Source organism: Chrysochloris asiatica, unplaced genomic scaffold (genome assembly GCF_000296735.1).
Source record: "Chrysochloris asiatica unplaced genomic scaffold, ChrAsi1.0 scaffold00037, whole genome shotgun sequence".
NCBI classification, from domain to species: Eukaryota; Metazoa; Chordata; class Mammalia; order Afrosoricida; family Chrysochloridae; genus Chrysochloris; species Chrysochloris asiatica.
In genome coordinates, this window is record NW_006408555.1 from 7,980,301 (window position 1) to 8,003,348 (window position 23,048).

The 23,048-nt window shown below is 42.4% G+C and overlaps 1 protein-coding gene across 1 annotated transcript in view; it reads right to left on the reverse strand.

Moving 5' to 3' along the window:
- Positions 1-5,458: 5,458 nt before the first annotated feature.
- Positions 5,459-23,048, reverse strand: part of GAN (gigaxonin) — a 66,855-nt gene continuing 49,265 nt past the window's right edge. The window contains exons 6-11 of the mRNA XM_006860140.1: positions 21,673-21,785; positions 20,381-20,530; positions 18,784-18,920; positions 15,374-15,502; positions 5,731-5,840; positions 5,459-5,640 (exon numbers count right to left, since the gene is read on the reverse strand). Coding sequence (XP_006860202.1) covers positions 5,459-5,640; positions 5,731-5,840; positions 15,374-15,502; positions 18,784-18,920; positions 20,381-20,530; positions 21,673-21,785 — 821 coding nt within the window. The remainder of the gene's footprint in view (positions 5,641-5,730; positions 5,841-15,373; positions 15,503-18,783; positions 18,921-20,380; positions 20,531-21,672; positions 21,786-23,048) is intronic.

The window sequence follows — 23,048 nt, forward strand, 5'->3', positions numbered from 1 at the left end:
GCTTGGTCAGATGTAGGAAAAGAAGGTCCACAATGTTATTAGGCTGTGAGAAAATCAATTGTCAAAACTATCATTTAGTTGGGTAGTAATTTATTAAAAGTAGGTTTGATTTCAAGATAAAAAAGATAAGAAAAGGTATTTCTAACTAAATAATGATGTATTATAGTCTTATTTATTGTGCTTTTTTATTTCATGAGAAAGAAAAGGAGTTCAAAACTCGGATCACTGTAGAGAACCTGATGACAGAATCGAACAGACTTTCCTAAACAGTAAGCATTACACCAAAAATTCAGATTCATAACTCAGTTCTTTCTACAATGTAGAAATGGAACTCCTACAATGAAATAAAAGTTGAAATAAATGTAAAATTTAGGTAATAATATAATTACTTCAGGAAAAGAGACTACTTGCAAAAGTTTTACCAGCTGACTTGCTAAGAACATGGAAAACATAAACTGTTTCATGTTACTAAGATTTCAGTGCAAGCAGGCAGGATAAAACACGCAGTCCGAGTTCTAGGTCTTCATAAGAACCAACAGGTGGGTCATTCCCTTGTCGTTTCAGGTTCCACAATTGCTGAACCAACTGTACAGAACACTTCGGGATTAGGAGAAAGGTAGCAAAACATTCTTCCACGTTCCAAGACACGTTTCTTTTCCTTTACTGAGTATTTGAGATTAAGAGAAAGGAGAGCAAATGGGACTTCAGCAATTCAAAGTAAAAACACCATCTCTCTCGAACATTCCCCTTTGTCCTTCCTATAACTTTACTAAACTAAGTTCCCTACAGCCAACAGACAAAGAACGTCCAAGTTATTTCTACTTAGATGTGTGCAACCTGCAAAAGATATTTTGGGTGCTTACATTACACTTTTAGTGATTATCTTCTGATATGAAATAAAACAGAAAATTAAGTTACAGTCTAACAGGCTCAACAGTGAATGGATAAACCAAAGATCTAGATTTGGCCTTTGGTTTCTACTCACATCTTAAGTGAGAAATCCAATTCCTGGCCTGGGTCTCAGCAGATTGCACCCCACCTGCTACAGAACAACATGTTCTGGAAACGAGTTTGAGACGCAAAGAAAAGCGCGAAAGGTGAGTTTACTGTAGGTTCTGGAAAATACTACAAAACATCTGGAGACCACAGCAGTGTGGAACCCAAGTACCAGGCACTTTCAAGTCTATCTTCTCTCCCCTGGTAGGAGCGGACAACCCAGCTCTGTATAAAATTTCTCATTTAAAATCCAGTAAAGTGAGTCACTTCTTAAGAGAATACTTTTTAATCCAATGAAGACTATCGCTTTGGTAAAAAAAAATTATAAATTCATTCGTCAAATGCTTACCGACTGTCTACTGTGTGCGAAGCACTGAGATGAGCAGATCACTAAGACAGAGTTTACAATCTACAGCAGGAAGGCAGGATTCTTCCATCTTCTTCAGGGTTGGTTCCCCCAGAAGTCCCACATAGTGGGCGCATAGTACATATCCGGGGAGAGCCCAGGTCACTCACACTTCTACTGCTCCCCAGAGGTCAAGGGTCAATTACCTAATGAGAACAGCTGCAGCCCTCATCCTCCCTTCTAGCAGAAAGCCGATACAATCCAGGTGCCACCTTGTTCTCTGCCCAGCTGATTCAACATCATTATTTGACCTCAGGAGGCCGCCTCTTTCCTCAAAGAAGCCAACATTCTAAAAGGCAGTGTTGTGGTGCTTATAGATATTCCTTGGAAAACTTTTTGGGATCGCTGGTTTGGTACACAGAAGTACCAAATGGAACCCAACGGATCAAGGTACGTAAAACCTTTCTCTAAGACCCTAACCCCAGCAGAGTCCTATCTCTGTTAGGTCAATATAAAGACTGGATGACCGATACATTACCCAGGGAATCCTTCCCAACTTAAGAATTTAAAAAATGGCACCTCCAAACCAACAGTGAAGGACCATCATTAAAGTGTTGTTCAGTGCTGTTGAGTCAGTTCCGACTCATAGCAACCCTGTATAGGGTTTCCGAGGAGTGGCTGGTGAGCTTGAACCGCGACTCTGTGGTTCAAACCAACTTTACAGTCCAGCGCATTGACTAACCCGCAGCGCCACACCAGGACTCCATTAAAGTGGTAGTGCGCTATCATATAACACTTCAAAACAAGCAAGGTACTGCTCATTACAATTTTTGGTAGCTGCACAGTTTGCAAAAAGCCTACAATTAGTTATCAACGCCTCACAACGAAAAGATGAATTTGGAAATTTCTTAGGCCAAATCCTTGTAGCACATGCTTAGTAAACACTGCTTTTAAAAAAATCTTACTATATATGAGAAATGCAAATACCAATTACAACTTATTACATACTACAAATATTTTAATATTTACACTCAACTTGAGTTTAACACAGTAGTATAAACTGAAGGCTAGCAGGCTCAAGGATTTTTTGGAAGCACCAGGAGACAGTGATACGTGTAGTTTGGAGCCACGATTCATAAAGTAAACAGGTACAATCAGACCTGCCATGCCAGAGAACACACACATACACATACACACAAACACAATCATTCTTCTCACAATCTCTATCATACCTTTTCCTCACAGCTTAGAGCACTATCAGAAACAAAAACAGAAAGAGCTTCATTTTAAACTGAACACTTAAGTCTTTGTAAAGTATCTCTAAGTAGATATATGAGGGGGTTTCAAAAAGTTCGTGGAAAAATGGAATTGATTATGGAATTTTTCCATGAACTTTTTGAGGCTCCCTCGTATTAAAGAAAGAAATGAACCTACATTAGACTATAGCCTGGGCAAGAACTTTTTTAAAAATCCACTTACTTTCACCTGAGATGACTTCCCTTCTATAGATAAGAGACTGAAAATCAATTGCACTTTTCATTCAAAATTTTAAGACCTATCTTCAGCTGCCAACTCCAACAAACCCCAGGTAAGTGTGCCTTACAGAGAAAGCTGTTATAAAGAAAAGATGTTTCAAGGCATAAGTGGAATGTTGAAACACAAACCTGCATGAAAGGAGTTAAAATTTATTTCACAATACTTAAATAAGTGGAATTTACAAAAAACAAAAACATGATTGAGTTTGGAACATAATTAAATTAAATATACCCCTATACTTCAAAACAACATTTTTTCTATCTATATATTATATGAGTGAAAAGTTTGGCACTTAGCAGCTATTGTTGGTTATTGCATCCATGTTATGTGGCAAATTTATATTATAAAATATTAACTAATCTCTGCAGCTAGCGTGTCAATGAATGAATAAAAAAAGGCAAAAAAATAAAATAAAAAACAACTATTTTTATAAAACAAATTAACCAAATCATGCAGGCACTGAGGAGATTATGTTAGGAACCCACTGACTCTACACAATGAACAGTCTCCTTTGAGGGGTCTGGTGGAGACTGGGCAGAATGTTCCAGAAATGACACAGTCGACAACTGCTGGCGCTCACGGCTTGCACAGAGTATTAAGTCACTCTGGATGCACCTCAACTACAGTCGTGGGATGCCGAGGTCTGTTCTGTGGAGCAGAGGTCACCGAGGGGAGCTCGCTTTTTCAGCAACTTCTTTTCTCTAAAACAATTTCCTAACTGTGAAAAGAATTTAATTTTTTCCCTTTGCAGTGGCCAAGTAGCTTGCTTTGGTTACAGGATAGCCAAAGTGTCGTTGGGAAAACATGCAGAAGACATCCAACTGGTACAGAACAAAAGGGAGAAACCTGGCTTTGATTTACATGGCGAACCTGATCGCTTGCCATGAGTGTGAGACACCTCAGAAGGTCCATGACCAAGGACCCTCTGGCCGCTGGCCTCTTTCATCAGCCTGAGGAGCATCCCAGAGACCGCCAACAGCATAAGAAAAACACAGCGCATATTGGTCACCCTGCTTTCTATTCATGGGTCTGAAACCAGAGCAGCATTTCAGATGCATGGTCATAGCCCATATACAGATTCCATGTAGGGAGCTTCTAGAAGAAATTTCTGTTCTTTAATTTGTTCATCATTAAGACAAAACTCTGCTTCTTAGAGCCACAGTTTAACAGCGAAGAAAAAAAAAAAAATTCCAAACGAGAATTAAAAATGAAGGATTATATATTAAATTGATTAGAAATTTGATAGTGCATAAAATTCAAATTATGACATAATCAAGCACTCTGAAATCCTTCCTTGATTTCACACTAACGTGGCGTAGTTGAATGGGTAACTGAGTATCTTAATAGTCAGTATTTAGATAATATCAGAGATATAGTCCGCTAACAAAAGGTGCGCAGAGTGGGTTAAGACAAGAGTAATGGGAAGAAAAAGAGGGGAAGGAGGAAAAGATGAATTTGGTCTATTAGGAACAAAAGGAAATTAAGTTGAGGTAGTTCATTCTACCACAAAACTTTACTAATAATTGGTCGAAAACTCACACTAGTGAATAGCTTCGGGAAAATCAACTATAAAGACAGGATTTTTAACACAGGTTTGCATTCTAACCCAAAACAGCAGTAAACAAGACTTTGTGTGCTTTCAAGACAGGATTTTTTTAAAAAAAGATGCTGTTCCCTAGATATTTTGTCTGGACAGTTTTTGTTGTTGTTGAAGTTACAGCAAACTTTCATTCTTAATTTTATAAAATTTCTCACTTGCTAAATATCCTCACACTTATAAAATGAGTTTGAGTCACTGAAAAGGAAGAATGGCACTGCGTGACCTCCTTCACAACTCCCAAAATACGACCCCAGAATTCGTGCAGGACGCATCTGATTCTAAACACGCACAGACAGCTTCCTTGCAGGTCACACGCAGCTGCAACACGGCTCAGCAGTCTATTAACTTGTTAGGTCAAGAAGACAGAATGTTCAAAAAGAAAATGTGGTTATCTTAGCTTCAATTCATCGTAGCATACTTTAAAAAAAGGATCTTGGGTCAGAGAAGTAGTAGTGAATGGACACTAAGGGGCATCGAGGTCAATCTAATGTCTGAGGCACATGCCTTAATCTGACGGCCAGGGCTAGTCACACCATTCCCTCCAAGTGCAGTGAAAAGCCGTCTTGGTGGGGCTGGGTATGTCGATTTGCATATATGGACTGTTTTTGCATACCAAAGCCGTGTACTTGAACACAGCCGTCAGATATGAACTCCCTTCAGGGAAAATGCACCTTAGTATTTTGACTTCTATATTTTACATTATACCAATTCCCACTTCCCTTTTCCTTTTGACGTTCCCTGGCCTCCATGTGTCCCCGGACACATCTAACCAGAGGAACAGATTCCTCCCAAGTAGATTTGTGTTCTCCCCACAAGAGCAGAAGCTCAAGCTTTGAAGCATCAACAAACCACCAGAGAGTCACCATACCGAAGCACAGCACACAGGGTCCGTCGGGCTTGCTGCTAGCGCTCTTCTCCCTGACAGAAAGCTATGTTACGATGCACCTGGGTCAGGGTCTTGCTTTCTGGGTACTTTCTCTTCAAGGTGAATGCACACGAATACGGAATAAACCTTGCTGGAGCTGCAGGCGGAAGAGCTTGCAATTGGCGATACGTAAGGCTGCACAACCGGTGCGCCGGAGGTCGGAGGGCAGCAACGGTTTTGTGTGGTGCCAGGTGCCCGTGCTTCTTTTAAATTCACGCACGTAGTCGTAATTGGTGCCTGAAACACAACAATACCCAAAGGTGAGCCAGCGTGCCTCTGAACTGCCAGGAAGCAGCAGTTCCAACGACACCACAGCGATATCCTTACCTGTATCGAGATCTCCAATCACGTAAATACTGGCTCCTATGGGCACAGCTCCATACACAAATGAGGAACTAGCAGGGATGCATAAGTTCTGGTCATTCAGGTAGATCCACCTGAACACAAACAGACAAAATCAAAGTGCAATGGGTGACCCTGCACATAGAGAGACAACATGTGACAAAAGTACAGGTGCTCAACACTCCCAGAGGCACCAAGAAAAGGTGCCAAGGTGTCAAGAAAGGTGCCATCTGAGGAACCGCACTAGCAGCAGCGTTCCCGACACTGGCTACCACAGGGGCCACCTGACAAGGGTTCGCAGAGAGGTGACTACGGAGCATGACTCTGAGACAGAGAAACGCATCTGCTGATGGGCACAGGGGAAAGGGTCCTTTGGAAAGAGAAGGCCAACAATGGCGTGTGGTCACAGGACAGCCGGGCATGTTCCGGCAGTGCGTTTTTGATTTTTTAACTGGGTTTGCCAAGTAGTTAACAGCCAAAAACAAGTTAGGTCAGAAACCAGAAGTATTCATGAAAGACAGAATAATTTAATAGGAACTTACTATCTTGATTCTACTCCCGAAAATCAAACAAGTTGCTTTCAAGTAAATTTCAATTCAGGGAAAGAAACTCCATGTGTGTCCCCAGGGTTTGGCCTCCACAAGGTTTTCTCGCTGTGACTTTTTGTAAGCAGTTCACCAGGCCTTCCTCCTGAGGTGCCTGTCTCTGGGTAGCCTTGGAGTACCAATGTTTCAGTTAGTAAGCAGCCAACTGCTTAACCATTGATGCCGTCCAATGACTCAATGTACCCAATTCCATCATCTTAAAAAAAAAATCTTTAAAAAGTAACTTCATTTAGATATGAAATTAAGATACTTAAATAATTCATATACAATATGGTAGTTCTATAGGATAAGCACTGGACTGCTAACCGTAAAGGTAGCAGTTCAAACCCACCAGCAGCTCCATGAGAGAGAGATGAGGCTTTCTGTTCCTGTGAAGATTTACAGCGTCAGAAACCCTGATGGCTAAGAGTTGGAATTTGCTCAGCGACAGTGGGTGTGGTTTGGTATGAATCTATTTTAAGCATACAATTCAATGGGCAATGACATATATGTTGCTGTCGTGCTTAACTGCTGTCGAGTTGGTTGACTCACAGTGAACCTGTGTAGGGTTTGTAAGGAGTGGCTGGTGAGTCTGAATCACTGATCTGACCTTGCAGTTCAAAGCAACCTTGAGGTCGGGTGCTTATCCTATGGCACCATATCACTGATTCCACTGACATATATGTAAATCCCTAAGTGGCACAGTAAATAAGTACACAACTGTTAGCCACAAGGTCGGCAGTTCAAACCCACCAGCCCCTTCTCGGAAACCCTATAGAGGGTGGCCAAGAGTTGGAACCGACCTGACGGCATCTAATGACAACGACATAACCAGTAGCCAACAACCCAGTTAAGATACAGAACACACCCATCATTTCCACTGGCCTCCCTCCACACTTCTATCACAGATCTGCTTCCTATCAATACAGATTAACGTGGCTGTTCTAGAATGTTCTATACATTGGCATGTACAAACCCCACTTCAATCTGCTTTGGTTACTCAGCACTATGTTTTTCAGGACTCACACAAGCTATTGGCTGTATCAGAAAATTTGTTTATTTCTGGGCAGGGCTGTATTATAAAAGGATACCAGAATCCCTTTATCTATTATTCACCTGTCTGTGTTTATTTTGGCTGCGTCCAGTTCCTGACTATTGTGGATAAAGTTGTGAACATGGTTCTTTGTTCTTATTGTTAGATGCCGTCAAGTTGGTTCTGACTCATGGAGACCCTATGGACTTTTATTTCTTGAGATAAAATTCTACGTATGGAATTGCTGAGTTGTATGGTAAAGGTCTAGTTCACTTGCTAAGAAATCACCCCACCGTTTTCCAAAGCCATGTGCCATTCTGCATTCCGATGAGCAATGTCTGAGAGTTCCAACTGTTCAATATTATTGCCAATTCTTGCCACTGACAATCTTTATTATTTTAGCCATTTCTTTGATGGCTAATGATGTTGATCATATTTACATGTGCTTACTGCCCTTTTAAAAATGCCTTCCTTTGTGAAATGTCTGTTCAAAAAAGTCTGCCCATTGTTACAAAGGAGTCTTCTGTGCTTTACTGAATCCTAAGATTCTTTCCATTTTGTTAATATAAGCTCTTGGTCAGACACTGTATTAAGACTTTCCCAGAATGCAGGCTGCACTTTCATGTTCTTCACGACCTCTCAAAGAATTGTTGTTGTTGTTGTTAAGTGCCTTCGAGTCAGTTCTGACCCACAGAGACCCTGCATAGGGTTTCCAAGGAGCAGCTGGTGAGCTTGAACCATTGACCTTGCAGTTCAGTTCAAACAAACTTTTCAGTCTGACGCATTAGCCCACAGCGCCACACCAGGACTCCATTTTCAAAGAACAGAAGTTCTTAATTTTGATAAATTCCAATTTATCTTTTTCCCCCTTTATAATGAGCATTTTTGGTGCTTTTCTAGAAAAAATCTTTGCCTATCCTAAAGCAACGCCATTCCTCTACAATTTGATGTTCCCGGCAAAGTAAATCATATGATTATCAGATTCAAAATAGTCAATACCAGTTCATTTCAGATCACTATTGTCTAGGATCAACCTTTACACATTCCATTTCATTTTTGACAACTTCCAATTTTCCTAGATTCACACTTTGTACACTCCATGTTCCAATTATTAATGGATGTTACTCTGGATAGAGTCTAGGCACAAACAGGATTGCCGAAAGGTGACAGGAGAACCCCACAAATAGGAAAAGTAAAGAAGAGAAACCTCTAGATCAATGTTCATCAACTCATCTCAAGTCTTTGGTGGGCTCTGCTCACCTATGCTTTCAGCTATGGCTTACAGAACTGCGCCAGGATCTGAGCTGCTGCCGCCCACTGCAGGCTTGACAGTTTGCAATTTGAGTTTATCCAAGTTAATTATTTGTCAAAGAGTGCTAAAGCAACAGTCCTTGGAGAAGTACGACAGAATTTAGGGAACCACTAACATTTACAATCTCCAGGTTGAAAAATTCCATTTTTTCCCGCAAACTGTTTGAATCCCCTCAAACACTTATAATTAAAAGATAAATGTAAACAGGGACATGAAAAAAAAAAAAAAAAGTTCACTGGATGGTCACAACCACAGCAAGGAGACAAGAGAGGAATGGCTCAAGCAGTCCAATGACAGACGATTAGAAATCACCTAGTCTGAGGAGAGAACCCGAGGATGCACAGCACAATCCCCCTACCAACAAAAACACACAGGCAACTAGAAAGTTCTAAAAAGTGAGAAAAGAGAAAATGGATCAGAAAAAATATCAGAAGAAATAATGGCTGACAACTAGAAGGCAAAATTTACTGACACAGGATGCTCAGCAATTCCCCCAAAGGAAAAAAAAAAATCTGCAGACAACCACAGGTAGGCACATAGTAGGCAAAATGCTGAATGCCAACGTTCAAGATACAGTACTGACAATGCCAGAGATAGTGACACACTACTGAGAAAATCCTGAGAGCAATCAGAGAAAACAATGGACCACACGGAGACACACGACGCAGAAAACTCCAGACTTCTAGGCAGAAACCACAGGGGCCAGAAACCAGTGGACCATTTCCCTTAATGTGTTCATACAGAGACACACACCTGCTGGTCCAGAGTTCCACAAAAACATTCTTCAAGAATAAAGGACTAAAGACGACATTTTCAAGTAATGAAAAACTATGGGGATGCTTGTCTATTGGACCATTTTAGGTGATGCTAAAGGGAATTCTTTAAGCAATGACACCAGAGGAAAAACAAAATGTCAGGAATTGGCAAAGCATCAAGAAGGACAAATTATGTATAAATATACAAGATGTTCTGTTCCTCTTAATTTCATGAAAAGATGATTAAATCAAAAAGTATAATGCCTTTTGGAGCTTATAATATATATTGATCTAATATGTTCGAAGGAGCTCTGGTAGCGTAGTGGGTACGAATCGGGCTGCGGACCGCAAGGTCAACAGTTTGAAACTACCAGCTGTTCCGTGGGAGAAAGATGAGGCTTTCTGCTCCTGTAAAGATTTACAGCCTTGGAAACCCTGTATGGGGTTGCTATGAGTCGGAACCGACTCCATGGCACATCACAACAACATTGTTGTTGAAATTATAAGAAAGGGTGGTAAAGAGCCGGTAAATGGATCTACATGGTTAGAAGTTTTCTAACTGAATTGTTGTTGTTGTTGTCTAAATCAATGACAAAAGGTGTCGAGTTATCAGGAAGACAGAATAATCAAATGGATATGTGCATGACAAGAGAAGCCCAGAACTTGACAGAATTAGAGTGAGAAATAGATAATTTCATAATCTCAGTAGATTTTAGTATCTATTTCTCAGTCATTAAGGGAAGTAGGAAAAAAAAAAAATCAATAAAGGCAAAAGGTCTAGAGGTACTTTCAACTATTCTGCCAATTACTTATATTAAACAAAAATACCAGAAAATTGATGAAATCAAAAGGTAGCTCTTGGAAAGGAAAACCCCAATTCAAAAACCACTAGTCAGATGAGGCAAGGGGAATGAAAAGCACTGATCACATAAGAAGGGTTATCAGTGTGATTCACCAAGTTCATCTCCTGATGGCCCTGAAGATAAGAGATCGGGCAAGAGTGGGGTTTATCCCTCACCTTCTATTTTACGTCTTACTGAAGCATCTATAGTATGTACTACTTCCTAATCATCAGATCCAATACTATGGTCAATGGGGTAAGAGTAATGTGACACTTTATGGAACATCAACATAATAAAAACATCTCTGTAAGCGAATACATGGTAAATAGTTGATCTGATATGGTCCTGGGGCAATCATGTACAGGTGGACTGCTAGCCCAGCTTCTTGTTGCTAAATGCCTCTGAGTCAGTTCTGACCCATAGTGCCCCTGCATAGGGTTTCCGAAGAGCGGCCGGTGAATTCAAACCACCATTAGCAGCGCTAAGAGAAAATGTATTCTGATGGTCCTTGCAAATTGGTATGAAGAGAAAGGCATTCGCCAAGTCAACAGCTGGACACAAAAGCCAAGAGGCTGTGTGTATAGACATGGTATTTACCTCATTACATCTAGGACAGCAACTAAGACCAGAGTAACCACTTAATTTAGTTTATGCATGTACAGCGTTTTCTAAGATATACCTGGGCTTTCGACTTTTTCGAAATGAGTTAAATGAAATAGTTACCCCTCACATAGTCTCACTTCTTTGCTAGCAGCACTAATTTCTGCATTTCCCCCAGAGATGAGTATTGCTTCAGATTTTCTATCTTGGTCAAAAATAAAAAAAACAACCAAACACACTTGTCATCAAGTCCTTTCTGATTCATAGTGACCTTATAGAAGGGTTCTGAGAAATTCCCGGGGCTTCCATTTCGTTTTCTCTACCATAATAGTGGAGTCCTGGTATGGTGCTGTAGGATAAAGCACTGGACAGTAAGGTCAGTTTGAAGCACAAGGTTGGCGGTTCAAACCCACCAGTCACTTCTTGAAAACCCTATAGAGGTTGGCTATGAGTCGGAATCGATTCAACAGCACTTAACAACCACAATAACAGCCTAGTCTACCCTGTGGGTCAGAGAACCAACATGGGATTCTGCCAGTTGTCAAGTATGTCTATTGCCAAGTATACATTCAGAACTGGGGAAATATGCCGAATGTGACGGATCTAGCTAGTTCACGGCCCTATACTCTGGCTAAGACTCCATCTATTTGCCTGTACTTTGATGAGTGGGCTATTTTGGATCCCAGGAAATTTGACACTCTAGTAAACAAGTACAGCTCCCTTTGGGGAAGGCTTGGAGGGAAAGTACGGTATATGCTTGCTAAAGGGCCTCCTTCTCCTTCACTCATGGGGCTCTGGCATGTGAACTAGCTTATGCTTGGATACTGGGTGTCCTGCCCCAATCTCTCATCAGCTGTGCTCCCTCCCACATCAACTTGTTTCACTTCCTTCTTGGCATTTATCACCACCTGAATTAGTATTTGCTTAGCAGGAGGTAATGAGGGGAAGGGGTAAGTCTGCCCTGTTCCCTCGCTGTACCCCTAGCACCTACAATAGCAACAATATACAACTGTTTATTCAATAAAAATAGCTAGCATGCCAAGCCCCATTCCTTTACATGTTTTATGTAAATTGGCTCATTGACTCTTCACAACAATCCTATGAAATATGTGCCCATATTATTTTCATTTTATGGGTAAGGAAAATGAGGGCGCAAAGGTTAAGTAACTCATCCAAGGTCACACTATGGAGATACAAGTCCAGGATGTTTAGATCCACAACTCTTATTCTTACCCACAAGGCCTCTGGCTGCCTTTTCTATGTGTGCCAGGTGGAAAAAATGACAGAGATGCATTAGGGGGATTTCAAGAGTTGGCGCAGAAGTCCATACACTGTAAACCAGGATGGCGGCACTGGTGTAAATACTGACCACAGGCCTAGTATAAGGGAGCATAAGTCTTAAAGTTCAGGTATTAATTTTTAAGACAGTTATCTTGAAAGAGCAATTCCCATTTAAAATAGTAAAGGTGCTACAAACACTCTAAAATTATGTAAGGTAGTAGCTAATACTATAGCATTACACGTTCTTATTTCCCCCAAGATTGTAAACTACAACAACCAAAAAATCTATTGTATTTGCTCTCAACATCGACTGCATTTGCTCGCCACATCGATTGTATTTGCTCGCCACATCGATTGTATTTGCTTGCAATATCGATTACATTTGCTCACAACATTGATTAATTACATTTGCTCGCATTGAACGTGCAGTACACAAGCGCCTTGCTTACTTGAGCACACGAACTGCAGACTAATCTTGCCTGTGACTCTCAAGTTCTACAGACATTCATTCACCTATTAACAAATATCTGTATGAGTCTATATTAGGCACTTCTGGTTTTCAAAACATGGAACAGGCAAAGCTTGACTTCAAAGAACAAGGAACATGATTTACATATAAAAGTGACAGGGAGGAGGAATCCACACTGAGCCAATGCACAAAGGCAGTAAAACTAAGAAGTGAGTCAGAACACAGCGCACGTGAAAGAGATAAAAAATGGGCGAGACGTTTTCTTAACTCCAGATCATGGAGGGCTGTGTGTGTGGGAGGCTAAGGAACGGGAAACACAGGTTGTTCCCAACTTAGAACATATTCTGGTTATACTAACTGCACTTACAAAAGTCCATTCTGTTCTGTTTGTGTATCTTTTTGCTAATAATTTTACAGTGAAAAGACGAACAAGTTTTTGTTAAACAGAATCAGGGGCTTCAGTTGCTTGAAAACATGGACCCAGACACTGATGGCTTTACTGAAGTCAGTAAGTAGATTTGGGACAGTGAGATGTTACTGTGAAACATAAGAAGAAGAAGAAAAAAGATCATACAGGCAATTCTCATCCATTTTTGGACTTGAAACATCACCGCATCACCAGGGACAGGCCAGATGAGCCGGAAGCTTCCACAAGTGGAATGAGTACTGCAATTAACAAACTATAGTGTCGTCCAATTCTTCTTCATCATCAGAGCACATTCATAAGTTGTGTTTTTTCCCCTGTATGTACATGTTATATCTACATCTATGTATTCGTATAAGTAAAGTTTCCAACCCCCAAAGACAAAAATCAGATTTATAAAGGTAATGATATTTAAAGGCAATATATATATATTTTTTTTTTAAATGAGGTATCAGAACTGACTTCAGTATGGAGTTCTTAGAACCCTTTTGTGAGTTGGGACCAGCTGAAGTGAAGAATTTTGAGTAGAGGAATAAAACGACCAAAGTTTTGCTGGATTCATCTTTTGAAAGCAGAAGTCAGTAAAATGTGCTTGAGAAGACTGGTTTAGAAGGGCAATGGAGCTGCACATGGGGTCCGGTGTCTGTGTTAGGGTAGCAGCGGAAAATGGAGGTGAGAAGAAATTGAAAAATACTAGAGTAAAAAAATATCCAACTGACAAGATGTGAAATGCAGAGAGAACCCAAGCCGGCCCTTCAGGCGTGTGGGTGACCAGATGGACGTCCACGTTATTAACAGAGTAGGGACACAGGGCTAGATACAGACACTGCTATTTCGGATACATTAAGGTCTTACTATCACTTGGCAATTTCTTTGCCTTCCTTCAAACAGTTTTGTTTTTAGTTAGAAAAAGAGAAAATAATAAGATATGGCCCCTTCCCAGGAAAGTTTTAACCTAAAAATAGGGCACAAAAGCAGGAAAGACAAGTTATTTAACAACAGTCTAAATGGTTTCCCATCTAATACAGATGGGTCATTGGACAAGTTTCCACATTGTGCAAACAGAGCAGGCTGGAAAACAAGGATCTTAAACAAAATGAGCAATTCCATATGCTATTTTTTTCTATATATACCTGTGGGAAAGACTACATTTTAAAGCAGTACAGCATGGTGGCTGGGACGTTGGGCTCTGAAGACAGAATGTCTCTACTGCTTTCATACTTTATCTAATCATTTTTTCTAAGATACTGTATTCAAATGAAAAAAACAACAACATATAAATAAAGCCTATATAAATATTCTAAATTTAAAATACATTCAAGGTTAGTTAGCTGTGCTATGCACTACTAAAACCATGGGAGCCGCTCATTGCTTGGCTGGATCTAAAGTAATAGGAAATTAAACATTGTATCATAGCACCCCCTGCTGGCAACATAGTTGAAATACTATAACAAGAGTATGTTTTAGCATGTCAGGGTTCCACTTAGGATTCAAACACATTGCTACAATACAAATACTGTTCAGGGAGTAGTTAGTCTTACATTCCATGAACCGAGGACCCTAGGACTATCAAGGGAGAAGAGCACTGAGTGGAATGTGGGACCCTATCAAGAGAAGCTTCAACACCAGAGATGGAGGCAAAGATGAGGACAGGGAGAGAGGGAGCAGCTGAGGACTCCAGACTCATGGAAAGAGAAAGGCTGTGTGCTGGCAGCCAGGAGGCAGGCTTGCAGAATGTGCCCTTTGGTTGGTTAAATGATTATATATTCCTGAGTGTTTTTTGTGTACATCTGGAATAAAAGCAAATACTGTAGTATGATGATGCATGGAGGGGATTGTAATCATGGCAATGAAACGAAATATGAGAGGAGTGTAAAACTAACATTCTCCCATGTAAACTATCACTCACTTTACAATAAAAATTACTGGTTAAAGATCTAGTATGCTACAGACAAGGGTCACCATGAGTCGGAACTAACTTGACGGCATGTAACAATACCAATGTTAAAGCCAGGGAGCTCGAAGGTTCTGTAGGAAAAGCACTGGACAATTAAATACAAGGTTTTGGTTTGAGACTCCCAGTCACTCTGCGGGAGAAAGATGAGGCTTTCTGCTCTGGCAAAGAGTTAAAAAAAAAAAAGGCCTCGGAAACCCTACACAGGGTCGCTGAGTTGGAACCAATTCGATGGCACTTACCAACATGCTACAGACGTAGCTCCTATATTAAATGAAATAATGCAGAGCAGCGATTGTAAAACAGAGCTAAGACATGGTTTTGGAAACACAGAGATGCAGCAGTAGAGGGTGAATGCAAGCACTCATCATTACCTTTTAAACTCATCGTGATAGAATTCAGACTTGCAAGTCACCATCTCACCACCCTGGATGTCCTCACGGCTCCGGACGCCCCCAAATACATAGAGTTCCATGGCGACTCCACAAGCAACTGCTCCAAACCTGAAAGGCCACACAGAGGACATCAGATACTGACGTACAACTTAGGATCAGAGTCCATGCTGCTCTTTTTTAAAAAGATTTTTATTGTGAATTGACTGAAGGTTTACAGAGCAGAGCATCACTTTTACATTCTCTGGGCTTGTCCCTTTCTGTTCTGGGATTCTGGTCACCTGTAAGTTGTTCCTCTTCATGGTGTCCCACAGAACTCTTAGTTAGACTTTAGATTGCTATTCTAGTACATTAGTACTGACAAATTTATCTTCAAGATCACTAATTCGGGCTTTCATTGCTTTGCATGTACTCCTTTGCTACTGTCTAGTTCTGAAATCTCAGTGTTTATCTTCGGGACTTCTAATAGCAGGTTTTGTATTGTTTCAAATTTTGCATTTATTTTTTCTTGTAGGGTTTTCCTGAATTCTTAATTTTTTACTCTGTTAGCCTTGCTTTCCTGTATCAACCCTTTGAAATTACCTAATTATAATTCTTTTGAACTCTTTTTTTCAGTCAGTTCTATTAGCTTTTCTTCTGCAGAAACGTCCTCTGGCTCTATATCTTGATCATAAGTTTGAGCCATTTTTTATCTTTGTGTGAGCTAAAATTGTCTGTTGTCTCTGGGGGCGTTGTGAGGTTTTCGTATTTATAAAAACAAATAGTGCAGTTGTTGGACCAAAGGGGAGAAATCTTTGGGGTGCTCCTGAAACTCAAGAAGCTCACGAGGTGAGTGTGGGAGGGATGTGGTAGCAGAGTTCTTGGCCCTAGATGGCGTTCCTGTGGGCCTTCATGTTATCCATGCTCAGGGCACGCAGTCTGAAGTAGTTCACAGGGATCAGAGTTCTTGGCCCTAGATGGCGTTCCTGTGGGCCTTCATGTTATCCATGCTCAGGGCACGCAGTCTGAAGTAGTTCACAGGGATCAGAGTTCTTGGCCCTAGATGGCGTTCCTGTGGGCCTTCATGTTATCCATGCTCAGGGCACGCAGTCTGAAGTAGTTCACAGGGATCAGAGTTCTTGGCCCTGGATGGTGTTCCTGTGGGCCTTCATGTTATCCGTGTTCAGGGCATGCAGTCTGAAGCAGTTCACAGGGATCCTGGAGGGAGCTGGTTTCAATGTCTGTTTCAGTTCAGGGAAGGTGAGGACAGGGTGACTGGTTAAATGCTGCTCTGGGAGCTCTATGCACTTTACAGGTCTGGAGCTGAGCCCATCTGAGTCCAGACACCAAAGTGGCACACCAAAGCCGTGTAGCCGGCCCCCATCTCACACTGCTGTGGCTCCCAACCACTCAGTTCCAAACTTCCGGGGAGCTGGGTCTGCACTGGAGGTGGATGAGGGTGGAAAGTGGCCATCCTTCTCGTAACCAGGGGAGTGTGGGGAAAAAGAAGCCATCACACCTTTTCTGTCACCCGCGCCAGTCTGCTTGGCCAGGCCTTCGTCCACTGCCAAAGCTGCTCACAAGATGGCGGAGCTGTGTGTGCCAGCAGTTCACCACTTGGTCTCCCTCTCTCACCATCCCGGCTTAGCCTCTCCTCCTACAAAGCCCTCCATCCACCTCTCCAACCTTTCTTCTGAAGTTCAGGGTGCCAGCATTTCCATCTCGTGTCTGTTTTTTTTTTTTTTATCTCTCGCATCTTTGTTGTAGAGAGGGTCCGTGTAGTGCATCTGCCTAGTCCACCATCTTGCCGTAAGTCCCTCCCTGCTTCCATCTTAAGCTTATTTATGTCTGTATTGCTCAGTCGTTCACGAAGAGGTGAGCCTTCCTTTTACAGAAAACGGATTTCTCACTGAATTTTATATAAACCAAACGCCAAGAAAATTCAGGATTAGTTTGAAAGACAAAAGAGGGAACAGCGGTTGAAGTACTTGACCACTAACCTAAAATTAAAGGTTGAAACCCAGCAACCACTTACTGGGAGAAAGCTGCGGCGGTCTGTCCTGTAAAGCAGACAGCCATAGAAGCCTGATGGGCAGCTCTGCTCAGGTTTACAAGGGGCTATGACTTGGAATTGACTCTACGGTAGTGGAATTTTAAAGAAAGGAGGAGCAAAAGGGTCCATTTTCCCGGGGGAAGTCAATGAAGGGAAGGCAAAGTCTGAGTTCTAATGACTAGAGAGTGGAGAGGGAAAGAAAGAATGAAGACAGGGATGGGAATGAGTGTTCCAACTGCAATTAGGAGCCCTGGTGTGGCGCTGCAGGATAAGCACTGGACCGCAAGGTTGCCAGTTCAAGCTTACCAGTCACTCCTTGGAAACCCTATACAGGGTCGCTGAGAGTCAGAATTGACTTGATGGCATTTAACAACTGCAGTTAAGAATCCAGAAAGTAAAATAAGTAAAATGAGATAAACTGCCTCCACCTGAAATTCAGAATTAGGACTACTGCAGCACTCGAGTGGCTGCTGTTGTCACTTAGTGGATTCCAACTCACAGCGACTCCCCCCACCCCCCCAGGGGGCAGATCACCAGGCCTTTCCTCCTGCAGGGTGGCTGACTAAGTCAAACTAGCCCCCTTTCAGTTAGCAGCCAACCGTGTAACCGCTGTGCCACTGGGGGGGGGGGGGGTGTCTCCTGAAAAGAGCAGGGGACACAGCCAAAGAAGCCCTCTTGTGTATGAATGTTGGCTTCAGCAGGGCACTCCTATGGCGGCAGCAACCTGCCAGCTCCAAAGTCGTCCATCAGCTGAAAAAGCAGCTGCAAGAGAAGGAACTCTGGAGCCAGATGAACTGAGTTCAATTCCAGCCTTGGCCAATCAGTGAACTGGGCAGACAATTCAACTCTGGGCTGGTTTCTTCATCTGGATAGTAACAGTACCTACCTCACTGCCATGTTGTTGTTAAGTGCCATCGAGTCAGTGCCAACTCACAGTGACTGCTAAAGGGTTTCTGAGGAGTGGCTGGTGAGTTTGAACTACCGACCTTGTGGCTAGCAGTCCAGTGCTGACCCTACAGCACCTGACCACGCAGAAGAGGAAATGACTCAAGTGTCCCTGGCATGTGGCAGCTGGTTTCCCAGTGTCTGTTATGGACACTCATTACTAGGAGGCTTCACTGCCTTTCCATCTCTGAGGTCAGCGACGTAGCCTTTCCTAACTTTGAAAGGCTCTTTTACAGACCATTCAGTATTTCTGCTCTACGGTCTAGGATAAAACAAGAATTTTATGTGAGACTTTTTTCTTTGAACACACATGCATTTTACTAAAAGGACGTTTCATGTAAATGTTTATCACGGTTCAGGGGCCCCAGACCCAATGAACACAGGAAATCTGCAGTGTCCACATTCATTCATTTACCTCCTCTCCTTTAATGGACAAATCGCCGTCCACTGCTGGGTCCTTGGATCATAGCACTCCACCGACTCAAACAGTTTCCCATAGGACCCTCCGCCCATGGCGTAGACTTTCTTTTTCATAGCTGCATAGCAGCCGATCTGTAAACGAGAAATAGCAGGTGGGGGAGATAAACGTTCACTATTAAACTCAGACTAATGAAAACTAACTCCAGAGAGCACGTCGAGATATTTACATAAGGACTTTATTTCTAGCAGTAAATCGAAGGTATTTTGCAATCTGAAAACACAGAATTTTAAAAATGAGAAGCACAAAGTAATCCACATTGTGTTAATCTGCAGGGAAGGGGCTCTTACCTCATCATCTAGCACTACTTTACTAAATCAGATTTGCAAAGGATCTTAATTCTTACAAATCTTTCCAGTCTATTTCTTCATCACTGTCTAGACAGCTCAAGATTCAGATTCTATAGAACAAGATGTTACTCAATTCCTGCTCAAAAAAGAATTCACTAAGAGAGCTAGGCATTAAGAGTATATATTAAGTGCTTTTGAGTCAGTTCCAACTCAGCAACCCTGTATAGGGTTTCCAAGAAACAGCTGGTGAGTTTGAACCACAAGGTTCAAGTGCTTATCTTGAGGTCAAGTAAGTGCTTACCTTACCAGCGCCTAAACAATGCAAGGTTCATTTGAACCACAAGGCTGGCAGTTCAAATTCATCAGCTGGTCCTTGGAAACCCTATCTAGGGTTGCTATGAGTTGGAACCAACTTGACAGTACTTAAGAACCACCAAAGGTAAATACACCAAACTCTAAAAATCTACACTGAGCATGTGTTTTTGCCCTAACTCCAAGCCAAATCTGTTGTCGGGGAGTTAAATTCTGGCCCACATAGGCCCTGCAGGGCAGAGGAGAGTTGCCCCAGAGGGCTTCAAAGGCTGCAGATCACCACAGAAGCAGATTGCCTCATCTTTCTCTTGAAGATGGGTTGACAGGTTTGAACCACTGACCTAGAGCCAGCAGAGTGCTTTAACTACTGCACTACCAGGTCTCCCTGCTTACATTCTACTCAGTGAGAAAAGGCAATTCTCTACCTGCAGAGACTTTTCCTCCCTAAACTCACACCCTGTACTATGTTGTTGTCGAGTTGGTTCTGACCCACAGTGACCCTGAATAGAGTTTCCAAGGAGTAGTGGTGAGCTTGAACAGCCGATCATGCAGTTCAAACCAACTTTGCAGTCCAGTGCATTAACCGACAATGCCACACCAGGACTCTACCCTGTACTATATAGGATTAAGAAAGCAGATGTGGAACATTTGGTACCATACTAATTAAGTGAGATGCTCAAACAGCATTTATCAAGCAAAGAACTTGGGACACAACCATGCCTCAACTGATGATGGTAAGTTCTAGCACATGCTCAGTTTCCTGTTGGCCTGTGTCTGAAGAGGATGAGAAGAAGCTAGAGACAGACGCAGAATGACACAATGGAAATTCACTGAACACTGTCAACTGTACTGTGAGGCGTACTTAGGAAATAAAGAAACAGCCTCACAATCCAATTTGTAAATCAACCACCTGCCATACGTAGACGTCTCACCTTTCTAACCATGGTCAAGTCAGGTTGCTTGGTCCAAGTCTTAGAGTAAATATCGTAACATTCCATGGAAATCAGCTCTTTTTCACCATCCTCTCCACCCAAAATGTACAGCATCCCATCTATCTCCACAATTCCAAAGTTGTGTCTTGCCTGGAAAGACATCAAAGGCAAAAAGTCAGCTGCTGTTGCTGCCAGGTGTCAGGGAGCCCAGTCTGACTCAGTGACTCCATGTGTTAGTTACGAAGCAGGGCCCAAGGGTTTTCTTGGCTGCAATCTCCATGAAGGTAGAGCGCCTAGTCTTTCTCTTACAGAGCCAAGTGCCAACTTGTCAGTAAGTAACCAAGTGCTTACGCATAAGCACTGCCATAGTTCCTTGATATTCGTATTTTGTTGTAGCTGTGTGCCGTCAAGTTGATTCCAACCCATAGAGTTTGAGAAGTAGCTGGTAGGTTTGCACCGCCAACTTTGCAGTTAGCAGTAAACTACTTATCCCTATAGCTTCACATCAGGATTCTGATATTCATATGGTTAATGTAAAATTACAAGCATAATTCTATTCTAGTGCTCCAGAGAAGGAGGCACGCTCTAAACCACTTCTCCTAGTGAGGTTTCTTAAATAGTTCGGACTTGCTCTGCAGCTGAAGCTTCTGGCACAGAGAACCCGAATCCAGTCATTGTTCAGAACAAGAGAATTATATCAGTGGTCAATGAGCCAGCTGGTCAAAACCGCTTATAACAGGGGGGAAAACACTATTCCTTTCTGGTTCCAGAAAATCAATTTTGTCTAACATGGGTCACAAGTTGTTTCCAGGTTGGCGTGTAGAAGACAAGTAAGAACGTTGACCATGGGGGTGGTCTGCAGCTAGCACAGGGAACAGTGAGTCACTGAGACCCTAGGCACTGAGCACAGTCTTTCATGGAGAGGATTCACTCAGGCCTCCTACGTGCCAAGCACTCGCTCTCTGGGCACTGAGACAGAGCCCTGGACATAAAGCCCAGGTTCTATACCATCACAGACTCAGAATGAAAACCCTGGATGCAGAAGAAGGGGATCCAGGAAAAGAAGACAGGAGCTGAGGAGCAGGAGGAACAGATACCTGAAAGGGGCAGTCATGTAGCTCTCTGGGGGAAGATCATTCTAGACAGAGGGAAGAGCTGGAGGTCTGAGAACACACCAGGGGGAGGGGAGGAGAAGGGCAGGGGCATGGCAGGGCTGCTTCTCCTGCACGCAGCACAAAACCAACGGGGGAAACATTAGAAACCTATTAAACACAAAAAGAGAAGCATTTTACCTCATTCATTGGTGGCAGAGCAGACCATGTATTTAAATCTGGATCATACTTTTCTCCTGAGCTCAGTGTCTGCTTGTTTTCATCTTGGCCCCCAAACACAAACAAAAATCCTTCTGCAAAAGTCAAAAGAGACACTCATAAGATCTGACAGGTAAGTAAGTCTTCAGCACCCAGCTCCTGCCCACTAGAACTGCCATGGTTCTTAGAGCAAGCATCCGAAGGGATCGCCAATAACAATGGTACGCTTCTACAACATCCCGCCACCCTTAGCCCCAGAGCTGACAGGTTTGGACACGTTGACCCATCCACTTCACCTGGTCTCTGTGAATGGACTCCCACCACCCAACTCCACTCACTGCCGTGCCCAGGAAGCTCTGGGAATCTCAGCTTCTCTACATCCTCCCGATCTCACCCATGTTCCCCCACTTCCACCATCTCCAGCCTCTGATGCTCGTAGAGCTTCTGAATCCTGCCCACACCTGATCATTCGAGACCCTAGGAATAACTCAGACTTGGGGTACCTGAGTGAACTCTGCATCCTGAACAGGACACAGGACATAAGAGAAATTGTCGTACTTTGTATTTTGCATAATGGTAGATTAGGTTATCTGTACAAACTCGTCTGCAAAACACACCTTAATCACTGCATAAAACCCAATGTCTTAAAAGAGAACCAACAAGACAGTAAGGTCAGACTGAAGGGTAACAACAGAGCCTAGAGAGGTTACCAAGCACCGAACTTATTTTGCTGATGGAATCTGCATACAACAAAACACAACAATTTATATTCTATGAACCAGAACCAGGAGAAACAGATACTGGAAAATTGTACTGCACAGATTTCAAATACTGAAATAATCAGAAAGACGATAAAACAACGTGTAACGTGGCTCACCACCACTACTCTGTCAATTTGCCTGCATGTGGCTGTGCTGCTCAGGTCGGAAGGCATTCAAAATGTGACTGGGGAAGAGCTGGCTTCTCAAAGAAGACCGAGAAGATGTGAATGGAGTAAAGCTTTTGGGACCTTCATGTGCTGATGGTGCACAACTGAAAATGATGAGAAAAAGCTGCAAACATCTATTAATAATCAGAATATGGAAAATACAAAGTAGGAACCTACGAATCTACAACTGTCAAAAAAGAAATGGAACGCATAAAGATCGATATCCTAGGTATCAGTGAACAGGAATGGAGTGGTGCTGGCCATGAATCTGACCATCATATGGTTTACTATGCCAAGAACAACTTCAGAAAGAACGGCGCAGCGCCCATCATCAAAAAGAACATTTCATGATCTGTGAGAGGACAACATCCAGACGCCTATGAGGAGGACCAGTTCACACCACTATTATTCTCATTTATGTACCAACCAC